Consider the following 13,189-nt stretch of genomic DNA (forward strand, 5'->3'; position numbering starts at 1 on the left):
TTTAAAAAATCGGGATAAGATGGCACATGGACCTAAGGGCAAGGCGAGGGCAGAAGTGGGGCAGGGGGAGGACTGGGAAGAGGATATTGAGGTCTTGGGGGCAGGGGGAGGAGGGGTTCCAGGAGGGAGATGCCACAAGCCCACCTAGCTGTCCCAAGTGGGAAATTCATTCACCGCCCATGCAGGTTGTGTGGCCCACACACCTCAAGGAACCCTGGGATAAAAGCTTAATGAACCCTCAGCTGAGAATGGCATGCACAAGAGTGAGGGGGAAAGTGCAAAACTCATTAAAATCACTTCTATGAGCTGTGGCCTTGGAGCCCTTCACAGGTGCCTGTCAGCAGCTCTCGGGAGGGAAAACTCCCACGGGAGGAGGCGCGGGGCCTCAGCACGCGCTCTGGATCCTCTCCACACTTCAATTTCCTAAGTAGGTTGAAACCAACGTTTCCAAAAATATGGTGCCTGTTAGTCATCAAATGCTTAATATACACTTCCTCTCCTGCCAGCCCCCAGGCATTTTGTTGGCAAGGATGAAGGATTTGGAGCTAATCCAGACCCTGAGTCCAGAGCCCTCTTGGGCCTTGGGCCTGGGCCAGAGCCAGTAGACTGCCCCTTTCTCCTCTGAGAAGGGACATTAAGATTAAATAGTTATCCTCGAACTGGGAAAATGAAGAGGCAAGTGTTTCCTTACATTTCTGTGTGAGGCCTCCAGGTTGGTGGCTGCCTGCAGGGGGGTGTTGTCACAGGTTTGTCCTAGAAAATAGCTTTGTTTATCAGTTTTGCATCTTGGTTTCAGGATTTAGATGTAATGAGTTTTTTTTAAAAAAATATTCTTTGGCTTGTGGCACTATAGGAATGTAAACTTTGCAGGCAGAATCTACCTACTATGGAGAACTCAGCATTAATTCTGGTTGAAAACCACCGTGCGACTCAGAGGAACCCACACCCTCCCTCCCAGTGTGTCCAGGAGAGCTTAGTCCTGAGCGCCACGGGAAACTCCATACTTAGGCTTGTCTACCTGTAAAATGAGAATCGGCTCCTTCATGATAAGATCTTGCAGAAATAACCACATCAGGAATGGTTTCATTCTCTGGAAAAGACCATCCGGTAGAGAGAAATGTTTTCTCCATCAGCCAAGGTCTCGGTTTATGACCTGTCCATAGGATCGTGCTAATAATAGCTGCCCACTTAAGTCAGGGATGCAGGCAGATGGCATCTCATCTGTAAACAAATGCTGCCTGTCTTCCCCAGAATTTGTGTCATTTATAAACATTGTTATCTAAGCACTTCAGATCCTTAGTTGAACATAAACTTTTAAGGAAAACATTTAGGACTGGCTGTGGGTATGCATGGCCTGCTGGATCAATAACTCCTTGGTCAGCTGTTTCTGACTTCAGACTAGAGAGCTTTTCTACGGGAGTAAATCTGAGCATGAGAACTAATGTTTGAAATCCTCTGGCTAATTCTATTGGATTCTGCCCTCTTAGATGCTTGCAGGCACCCTCACCTGGGTCTTCTGCAAAGAATTCCCACGAGGCTGATGGGCTTGTCGAATCAAATGGCAGCCTTCCTAACCGAAGGGCATTGCCAGCAGACATAGCCAGGGCGCCACAGAGGGCCAGTTCAGTGCATTCCTCTTGGCCCAGACCATCAGGGGGTGTATGGAGGAGGCAAAGCTTTCACTTCCTTGATTGCGAGCGGGAGTGATCTTAGGCTCAAGACGACAACTTTATTGTGTAATATCATCATCTGCGTCTGTAATATTTATCAAGATCCACAATAGGCCACGCTCTGGAAGAAGAAAAATCTATAAGAGCCATGATAGCTGCCTCTGAGGAAATGACATTTTAAAGGTAAAAGAGAAGTTGAAAGCACACCCACACTGAATTGTTCCATAGGACAAGTCACTTTGCCCTTTGGTTTCGTTCTTATGGAAGATTAGAGGCCTGGTGCACAAATTTGTGCATGGGTGGGATCTCTTGGGGTGGCCTAGAGGGACCAGGCTTCAGCTCATGCCCCCAGCCTCACAACCCTGCAGCCCCACAGCCCCGCCTGACACCACAATGTGGCCTGGTGATGTCCCCTTACCTGCTCCACCATCCCACCTGCAGGATGAGATTGGTTGGGGCCGGGGACTGCCTGGCTCCCTCAGTGCCTGGGAGCCAGGAGGTGGCCCCACTCCCTGCCAACACCGCTGGTCCCTGTCTATGCAGCAATTGGACCCCCAACCCCTCCAACCCCATCCCTCACTCGCACCCGCCTTGCCTGGCACTACCTGCTCACTTGCTCCACCATTCCACTCTTATCAGGCCCATCAGAGCCAACAGTGCCTCCACTGTTGCCCACTGCCACTGCCGCATTGCCAACACCTGCCATGTTCCATGCCACCCCCTGGTGGTCAGCGCACATCATAGTGAGTGGTCGAACTCCCAGTCTCCTGGTCAAACTCCCAATTGAATGACCACCTGAGGGGACAATTTGCATATCAGACTCCTAATAGAAATGGGAGATAATAAAGCTGTCCGTTCTTAAGTATTTACTAGCATGAATAAAGAGATCTTTGTTCACTGTTTTGAAATCAGCCCTGATTGAAAATCCAATACAATTGGCACACCTGACTGAAGGCTCTCTGGTGTTATTTGTTGATTGACTTTGTGCCCAGTGTCCTGGAGGTTTCTTCTCCAAAGACCTACCCTGGAACCTCTATTGACCTTTACTTCTATCAGGGGCCCTTTTCTGGTGTGTGTTCAGTCCAACACAAGCTCAGCTAGCTGTGTACAGTGCAGAGAAGTTTTTACTGCTGGACTGAGGTCTGGGGGATTGTTACCCTAGGGGAGGCAGGTAAGTTACAAGTCTGGTTGATCATTACTGCCTGGCTCAACATCTCCCTGTAACCTTGACATATATCCTTCATTTAACTTTCCTGCCATGAACCCAACATTTTCCTGGCCTTACCTAGCTGAGAGCCACTAATTTGACGTTCGTGGGCATGGAAGAAATGAGACAGTTTTTCTGCATTACTTTTGACAGAACCATTGAATCTCCATCAGACTATGCTCCAAACAATTATTTAAATAAATAACATTCTCCTGGGTACTCATTCCCAGAAATCTTCCTTACCTTTTTTTTTTTTTTTTCCTGGACATTTATTATCCATCTGTATAATGCTTTCCCCCTACCATGGCTCTTATAAGTTTGAAGTCCTGTTTTGTTAACTTGTCTATGATCAAGAAAGCTAATCCAAAAAGGTTGACTCTGAGCCAAATTCTTTTTGGTTCTACAAATATTTATTGAGTATCTACTGCGTTCCAGGTACTATGGTGAGGATATGATGAAGAACATGATCAGTAGAACTCCTTCTTCAAGGATTTCCCTGATTAATGAAGATAAAAGAGACCAAAAAATAGGAGGTGGTAGGTAATACCTGAGATGACATTTAAAGGATAAATAGGATGTAGACAGTCAAGGATTAGGGTTAGAACTGTTTACTGAGAAGTAAGCCACAGAGAAATTCGTGACGATTTAAAGGTGGAATTTTCATTCCCAAGGGATTGTATTAGTTAGGATTATATCGGATGGCAGGTAATGAAAATTCAAGTTATATTGCTTTCACTATTAAAATTTTTCTTTTTCTGACTTACCACAAATTCTGGGGGTAGGAAGTCTATGATGTTGTCATTGGTGCCATCAGAAATCTAGTGTCCTGCTGCTTTTCAGATTAGTTTTCATTCTTGAGTTTGCCACCTCATGCTCTCAATATGGCTGCTCAGACTCCAGCATCACATCCAACTTCCAGGTAGAAAGAACCAGGTAGGAAAAACAAAACAGGAAGGGGAAAATACAATGTACAGACACCATTCCTTAAAGAGCATTCTTGGATGCTTCATCCAGTTATTTCTGCTTATACCTCATTGACCAATATTGTATTACATGGCTACTCATCTGTGAGAAATGTTATGTGTGTTCTCACCATGAACAAAACGTGGGTTCTGTTAAAGGAAGAAGAGAATGCCCTGATCAATTTGGCTCAGTGAATAGAGCATAGGCCTGTGGACTGAAAGGTCCCAGGTTCGATTCTGGTCAGGTGTGTATGCCTTGGTTGCAGGCACATCCCCAGTTGGAAGTGTGCAGGAGGCAGCTGATCAATGTTTCTCTCTCATCAATGTTTCTAACTCTCTATCCCTCTCCCTTCCTCTCTGTAAAAAAATCAATAAAGTAATTTTTTTTTTAAAAAAAAAAAAAAAGGAAAAAGAGGAGATTAGATATTGGATAGGCAAATGGCAGTTTTTGCAACAGTGACGTAATAACAACGAAAACTAATACCTTCACTTATATTGCATTCATATCCATTAGTGAATTTTATCCTCTTGAAATGCAAAGAGTAAATTCTTATTTTTTTCACAGAGACTTTGAGAGACAACCTGACATGTTCAAGTTGATCGGAAATGCAATCCAATATAATATGAAACACACACGCTTCCTTATATACAATGCTGCCTCTGGGTTATGAGCTATGCAGTAGAGCATGTCTCAGGACTCTGATGTCATGTTCCTCATGTACAGGAGGAAAGAAAGGACAGACGAGAATAACAAAGCCTTTTGGAGATAGGTGCTGAGCTGCCAGCTAGACTCATCCACTATCATTAGTAATTATTATTAACAATATTTGTAACAATAGCAAACACTCATTGAGCCCTTTGTTCTTCATAGGCATTATCTAATTCTACCTTCATAACCATACTTTGAATGAAGCCCTATTATTATTGTCTTTCGTTCACCATGGAGGAAATGGAAGTTCATAGAGGTTGAACAACATGCTCAGTGTCACACAGCTAGTATGTGGGAGAGTTCAGGTTCAAACTCAAGCCTGTTTGGCTCCAGCATCTAAATACCAAATTTTACTTCCGTTTTGCTGCTCCTCACCAGCTCTGACTCACTCTTGCATACCAGACTTAAAGGGAATGGAATTCAAAGTAGTGCCTCAACAACATTAATTCATGTCATGCTTTATCAAGGTTGCTTATCTTGGATTTAAACTGTAGAAATTAAATCTGCACATTCTAAGAGCCCACTGTATTTAATCTAGTTTAGGCCCCCCTTGGGAAAAATGCAGATCGCCGATGCCAAATTCTACTTCCTACACGGTTTATAGCAGTTGGTCTCATCCCATCGATTTTTCTCTGGTCTCCCCAGCAAGTGCAGTTTGCTGTGATTGCTTGGTTGTCATTAATGAAATTATCTCTTTGAGCCACTTCTATTAAGATTCAGGCCCTGAGTTGGCAAAATGGATTTTTAATCTTCTTGACTATGGAGTTGAAGGAGAGGACTCCTCGGGCTTCTGTGGCATTCCAGAGCTTAGGCCTGCTTAGATGTCCTACTGTCAACTTGATAGTATAGTCTGGAATCACAGATCTGAAAGCTGGAAGGGATGATGTGGCCCACGCTGGACCAAGCAAGTGAGGCATTATTAGTTCCATTTCAAAGATGGGATGACTGAGGCTCAGGAGCTTAACTGAAATGCCTGGGTCCTACAGCTAGTGCCAGAGCTTATTTTAGTCACTCAGCAGAGAGCGGGGAGTGGAGGCTGTTTTCCTCACAGAACAGAAGCCTGAGCATTGTTTGGACAGAACTTCATATCTATCAAAACTCTTTGTTTTCCTCAAAAAGAATAATTTTCAAAAGTTAGCAAGGAAGCCCTAACCAATTTGGCTAAGTGATAGAACGTCAGCCTGCAGACTCAAGGGTTCCAGGTTCGATTCCGGTCAAGGGCATGTACCTTGGTTGCGGGCACATTCCCAGTAGGGGGTGTGCAGGAGGCAGCTGATCGATGTTTCTCTCTCATCGATGTTTCCAGCTCTCTATCCCTCTCCCTTACTCTCTGTAAAAAAATTTTTTAAATGTATTTTTTTTTTAATTAGTAAGGAAGTCACCCCTTCTCTCATGTCTGTCAGAGCAGTCAGGGCAGGGGGAGGTAACATACCTTCAATGCATGTTCTAAATATACATTCAGAGGCGGAGTGGGTTCGTATATCATACTTCTGCATCGCAGTATCTGCAGGCTCACTGTGAGCTCAGATCCCCAGCTGCTGTTCCCAAGTAGCTCACTCCTAGTGTCTTCCTCTGCAAGCTGGCGGGCAGCCTTGGTTGTTTGCTCATTCATGCCGTGGGCCTGAGCATGCCATGCCTCTGCCCTCTCCCAGCACCGTTCAGCTTCCAGCCCATCTGCTCCCTGCCAGTGATGTAAATGTACCAGCTGCTCCTCAAGAGCCAGTCGGCATCCTGCAGGAGGGGCAGGTCCCCTTCCCGGGCATCAGCCTGCTCGCTCTCAGTCTGAGCCTTCTCGCCAACCATGGTGGGACCCTCTGTACTCCTGTTTCCCCGTCTGAGAACCAGAGGGTGCAGTCCTCTTACAGGCCCATGATTTATTTATCAGCGGGGCTCAGTTGAGGAGCTCTAAGACTCCTTATGGTCTACTGATTGTGGGGACATGGCAAGGTCTGTGTAAAGGGGCTGGGCTGGGCTGGGCTGGACCCCTGCAGCCGGCAGAGAAGGTGGCCGGGAAGAAAGCAGCACACTGCTCAGAAAATGAAGGCGCTTCTGTTGCTGGTCCTGCCGTGGCTCAGCCCTGCCAACTACATTGACAATGTGGGCCACCTGCACTTCCTGTACTCGGAACTGTGAGTCCCCCGGTCACTGTGTCTGCCCGGGCTGGTGTGGCGGGGAGGTTGGGGATGGGACCTGAAGCAGTTCCCGGCTGGTATGCTTGTTGAGAGGAATAAATGCCACATGCCCTGGATGCGCTCAGACAGATCGCCCTGCCAGCCGTGTAAAGCGATGCTCAGCTGTCTGTGACTTCCCAGAAAAACACGTCTTTCTGATGCGGTGCTTTCCCAACGAGGCATTTTTTTTTCCTGCTTCTATGCCAACGCTGCTCTTTTCTGCACTCCGCTTTTTCTCAATAGATGTGTCTTCTTTTCCTTCCATAAATAGAACCCAAGAGCAGAGCATGCACGCACAGATCTGCAGCCTCTCTCGGGCACTTCTCATGGAAACAGATATCATCTCTTTCTGAGACCCTTGGTCTCCAAACCGGAGACACACATTGTGTCAGCACAGGGTAAAAGTAGCCCTATATGTAAAAAAAACACATATCCATCCCATTTTTATTTGGGGTAATCTTTAAACAAATGGAAAAGCAGAAAGAGCTGTGTAGTGAGCACCGGTATTCCTGTCACCCAGATTTAATGATTAACATGTTACCACCTTTGCCTCATTTATATAGTATTCTTTACTGAAGTGGTTTGGAGTAATTTGCAGTCATCATAACATTTCACCTCTGAGTCCTTCCCTGTGCGTCTCTGAGGAAGAAAGACACTCTTCTATGGCCCGTGTCTGTTTTATAAGAGGAAGTGACTCATGTCCCCAACCTCTACGATGGTATTTTTCTGGCTCCTCCTGGTAATAAGCGTGGAAAGAGGGTTGCAGAAGGATGTGAACAGCTTCTAGCAATCGTATAAAAAGCGCTGCCGGGTGTGCCTCAGTGTTTGGAGCGTTTGCAAAAATGTATTTCTTACTGTAAATTAGAGTCAGTGGGCAAACGAACAGAGGGACTCTGACAAGGGTTCCTCGAGCCCAGACTGGAAAAGCGAGGCTGGTCACATTTAGCTAGAGACGCCTCCATCCCCACACTGTGGTGACCACCAGGCCTCCTGTGTCATCAGCCAGACTCACCAATTTGGTCAGCACAGTAGATGCTCAGTGAACGCTGGCTAAGCAGAGGATTACCTAGGACCTTGGAGAAAGGCCATTCATTCTGAGGATCTACATTTCAGGATTATCTGGTCCTTCCTCATGGGAGTGTAACTCCACTCCACCTTAGATAAGCAGGTTCAAAGAGAAAGTATCTGGATAGTGAGTATCTGGAGTAAGCCTGAATAGTGAGTGCCTCTGGGGAAATAAGGATCTCGTGGAAGCTTTTCTAGAAAAATATACAATGGCAGAACTAACTAGGGTTGTGAAAGTCCTCTTCCTCTCTCTCTCTCTCTCTCTTTAAAAAAAAATATATATTTTATTGATTTTTTTACAGAGAGGGAGGGAGAGGGATAGAGAGTGAAAAACATCCATGAGAGAGAAACATCAATCAGCTGCCTCCTGCACACCCCCTACTGGGGATGTGCCCTCAACCAAGGTACATGCCCTTGACCTGAATCGAACCTGGGACCCTTCAGTCTTCAGGCCAATGCCAGGGGTCCTCAAACTTTTTAAAGTGGGAGCCAGATCACGGTCCCTCAGAGAGCTGGAGGGCCGGACTATATGAACTACTAATTCCTACTGTAACACCTCGGCTGCGCTCACTGCCCAAAAAACCTGGCGGGCCGGATCAGTCTCCTCTGCGGGCCGCATGTGGCCCACGGGCCGTAGTTTGAAGACCCCTGCGTGTATCCACTGTTGGATAGTCAAACCAGTTAAGGCCCCTTCCTCTCTCTTGATGAATGCTGAAGTTGGTGTCTCTGAAAGCTAGGGCCAAAGCCTCTCCTCCCCCAACCCCATTGCCCCTTCCCCACCTATGTCCCGGTTGGCTGCTATAACAAAACACCCACCATTGGTGGCCTAAAGTTCAGGAGGCCAGAAGCTTAAAATTAAGATGTCAGCAAGGTTCCTATGAAGGCTCCAGGGAGGGTCCCTACCCTGCCTCTTCATTTTCTGGTGGTTCCGGGCGCTCCTCAGTTTGTGGCCACCTCATTCCAACTTCTGCCTCCACACCACCTTCTTCTCTGTATCTTCTCCAATTCTGTCTGTGTCCCCTCTCTTCTTATAAGGACATTGGTCAACGGGTTTAAGGCCCACCTGGATAATCCAGGATGATCTCATCTAGAGCTCTTTAGCTTAATTGTTAAGGACCTTTTTTCAAATAAGATCACATCACAGGTTCCGGGTGGATAGACCTATCTTTTTCAATTTCCATTGGGGGTGACCATTCGACCCACTGCAGGTGCTACTGAGGAGCCTGTCCAGTGAAGTGCTTTCAGTTTTAAAGCCTCCTTGAAGGGAGGTTTTCTTTGCTACAAGTTCGTGGCTCAAAGGCAACGTTTCTGTTGAATAGTTGAGTGGATGCAAGCAGGCCGTTCTTTCCAAAATGTGAAGAGATCCAGGAAGCGCAGTGCCAGGAAATCACCAGGACATCGTTCCCAAACTAATTTCATAGAACTTTCTGAGCAGCTGGGATGCTTTAGGAGAGACGTTTGTGCAGTTTTTACCTGATGCTACTGGTGACAGTGAACTAACCGGTGAGTTAAGGATGCATTTCACGTGCTGTGGCAGGTGCTGTAAGGAATACAGCAGTAAGAAATTAGGCACAGTACTCACCCACATGGAGCTGATAGTCTAATTGAAAAGATAAAATGAATACGCACAAATGATATAAAAAAGTCTCTAAAGCCCTAACCGGTTTGGCTCTGTGGATAGAGTGTCAGCCTATGGACTGAAAGGTCCTAGGTTCGATTCCCGTCAAGGGCATGTACCTTGGTTGCGGGCACATCCCCGGTAGGGGGTTGTGCAGGAGGCAGCTGATGGATGTTCTGCTTTCATCAATGTTTCTAACTCTCTATCCCTATCCCTTCCTCCCTGTAAACAATCAATAAAATACATTAAAAAAAAAGTCTTTGAAAAGAAGGGTAGGTAATACACTGAGAAGAGGTGACTAATTTAACTGAAGGTCCACTTCAGTTAAATTAGTCATGGAATGCTGCTAGAGAAGTTGGGGGTTTGAGCTGGATCTGGATGTAATTAGGAAGTAGGCAAAGTCAGGGAAGGAAAGAGCAAGCATTTCAGGTGAGGGAAATAGCACAGGCAAACAGGCTGTGAGTTGGTACCCCACTTTGGGAAAGGGCAGTGAAGAGCAGTGAGTGGGGCTGCTGGGCCCGTTTGGCAGTCTGGGGAGAGGGCTACTGGGGGGTGGCTATGTGGCCTGAGATGGAGACTCTCTCTCACCACCGTGGGCTGCTGGGGTCTCGGAGGCAGGGGACTGGGTGGAGGCTCTGAGAGGCTCCAGGAAGCCTGCCTTCCTCCTGCCACTGTCATCTGAGTGGGATTGTCTCACTCTGTCCTGTCCCCTCAAGGACCCAGCTGAAAATCTGAAGCTAATACATTTAAGCGTGTGTGTGTGTGTGTGTGTGTGTGTGTGTGTGTGTGTGTGTTTGGGGGTTGGAGATAGTAGGGAGGGAAAGGTTGTTAAATGCCTACAGCAAGCATGTCAAACTCAAAGGCGAACACGGGCCAAATAAAGGTTTAAGTTTATGTGGGCCGCAAAAAAACACAAAAGCTTCAATTTTCATAGAAACATAGGTTTATTTCAGTAGAGACATGCTGAATACAAAGGGCTGAAATAAATGAGTAATCATTAACATAAAATTATAGAACATTTTAATAAAAATTAATATTTTTCTTGAACATTAACTCACCAGACACTGAATAACTGCAAAATTAGTAAGCATAATGTAAATAAATATATTTTTCTTGTTCTCTGAAATATTTCCTGTTGCGCACACCAAACAAGACTAATGATGTGGCAATCAGCTACAAAAATATCCGCTGCTAGTATTAGTGGAGAGAAACAGTGCGCCTGCATGTGTAAGGTGCATAAGGAAAATGAATACAACACGATTATAGTAATCAGTCATTAGTGAACATTGTAATTAGTTATTAATAATTATGTATAACAGGATATTTTAAAAATTAAGTTATGAAATTTTTATTAAAATGTTTCTTATGTACCGTTATATTGGCAAAAATATTCGCTGTGGGCTGCATGTGGTCCGTGGGCCATGAGTTTAACATGCTTGCTGTCCAGGAACCAGGCAGGAACTATTTAAACATGTGCATCATTTGAGTATCAAACAAAAGGAAGTGGTAGCCTTTCTGGTCAACTGCAGAGGACATAGTAGATTCAGGGGTGGGCAAAAGTAGGTAATAATAATAAATAATACAATAATTCATAAATAAACAATAATATAAGAATAAACTGTGTTTTGAGTACTCACAACTGTAAACCTACTTTGCTCATGCCTGTATATATGGGGTGTTCCAAAAACATGTATAAACATGTTGCACATGCCTTAACAGCTGATAGCTGTTACATAAAAAGGAAATGTATTTTAATAAGCACTGCCTTTATAGTTATATTCAAAGTGTGTATACATTTTGGGGGACATCCTGTTTATAGTGTCTTAAGGCATTCAAATTCAATTTAACACAGAATAAAAGAAAAACACCTTGTCCAATCCAACTTTGGCCTTGAGTGTATAACCCCAGGCAGTTCTTCTCGAAACATGCCCATTGCCACCTGTTGCCATGATCCAGAGGAGAGTGACTTCCACAGGACAAGCCAAAAACAAGAATATTTGGTGTGCAGTCCCAACCCACAGGTCAGGGGGCAGGGATCTAGGGCTGCTCTCAGGAGCTGCAAAGAGCATGCCATGGGAAAAAGGGCAGTGTGTCTTCCCCTACAGACCCTCAAACTCTTTCTCAGTTTTCTAGACCCCTCAGCAAATTTAGTAAATAGGTTTTCACTCTTATGGGCATGAGCCCAGATACCACCTTCTCATCTTTCTGGTCCTATTTACAGCCCCAAATATGATAAAACTTTTGGGTGAAGTCATTTGAGCAGCTTGGATTAGGAGGAGAACCTAGATAAGAACTGAGGGCCAGGTTTGGTTTTTATTTTTTTGAATATATATTTTTATCTATCTATCTATCTATCTATCGATAGATAGATAGATAGATAGATAGATAAAAGGCCACTATGCTAAATGTCCAACCGTCCAGGTAATGACATCACATAGCAATGCCCAGCTTTCTCTCCCTGGCTTCTAGCCTCCTTGCAGTTTCTTCAGCCCAGGTAGAAACATTTTACACTGTAACCAAATGTCTGTGAAGCATTTTCCCATACCTCATCTCATTTGATCCTCACGAAAGTTCTGGAGTAGGTAGATAGGAGACTTGGTGGAATCCTATTTTCTTTTCATTAGCCGGAAAGTGGAGATTTAGAAAGCTTAGAAACTTGACCCAACTGAAAAGAAGAAATGGTGGACCATGAAAATGACTTCAGGTTTTCTCACTGCGCAGAATATAGTCAGACACTGCTGCAGTAAATATTTTACCCTTTGTTCTCCCTGTGTGATCTACAATAATAATCTGCCTTGTATTGATATTTACTGCTGTGTTGCTGACGATTACCTGAAAGAGAAGTTGGGGTGTTTCACTGGGCTGGAAAAAGTTTAGCTGCATCAGAAAGTGGGTCTAATTAAGCAAGTTTATTCTATATCAATAAAAGGTTAAATTGATTCATACATGCACGATATATATAAAGCTCTCACTGGCACCAGTCACACGCATGTGTTTCCATGTATCATTATCGATCATGAATTTGGTTGATACTTCTATTATAGAGGAAGGACGAATAGTGATATTAAAATATTTCTTCTAATTAATTTATTTTCAATATGCATGAATTCATGTACCAGGCCACTAGTATATTATATATATTCTAGAGGCCAGGTGCATGAAATTGGTGCATGGGGAGGGGGTCCCCTCAGCCCAGCCTGCACCCTCTCCAATCTGGGACCCTTCAGGGGATGTCCTAACTGTTTACTGTGTGCCTGCCTGATCACCCCTACCTGCCCCTCCCCCAATGGCCTGGTTGTCCCAAACTGCCTCACCCCCTGCTGGTTTGGTCACCCCTTACTGCCCCCCCCCCCCACCAACCTGGTTGCCCTCAAGTGCCCCCTTGCCAGCCTGATCACCCCTTACTGCCCCCCTGCTGGCCTGGTCACCCCCTGCAGCCTACTGCTCAGTTGTTTATTCATCCCTCACTAAGACACCTGTTGGCCTGGTCACCCCATGCGGCCTGCTGCTCAGCCATTTGGTTGGCCCTCACTAACCCCCCTGCCGACCTGTCACTCCACACAACCTGTTGCGTTGTCCAGTTGTTTTGGTTGTGAGTCCCTTAGACTTTTATATATAGAGAGATATTTGAATATATATTGATTTCAGAGATGAAGGGAAAGGGGGAGATAGAAACATCAATGAGGAGAGAGAATCACGGATTGACTGCCTCCTGCATATCCCCTACCAGGGATTGAGCCCACAACCCAGGTATGTGCCCTGACCTGGAATCAAATCCTGACCTCCT

The 13,189-nt window shown here is 45.3% G+C and overlaps 1 protein-coding gene across 1 annotated transcript in view; it reads left to right on the plus strand.

Annotated features, from left to right (window-relative positions):
• Window positions 1-6,332: 6,332 nt before the first annotated feature.
• LOC311630676 (E3 ubiquitin-protein ligase LNX) overlaps window positions 6,333-13,189 on the plus strand; it is a 90,555-nt gene continuing 83,698 nt past the window's right edge. The window contains exon 1 of the mRNA XM_084899996.1: window positions 6,333-6,677. Coding sequence (XP_084756122.1) covers window positions 6,586-6,677 — 92 coding nt within the window. The 5' untranslated portion in view covers window positions 6,333-6,585. The remainder of the gene's footprint in view (window positions 6,678-13,189) is intronic.

The sequence above is a fragment of the Pipistrellus hanaki genome, assembly GCF_964339955.1.
Source record: "Pipistrellus hanaki genome assembly, chromosome: 1".
Taxonomy (NCBI): Eukaryota; Metazoa; Chordata; class Mammalia; order Chiroptera; family Vespertilionidae; genus Pipistrellus; species Pipistrellus hanaki.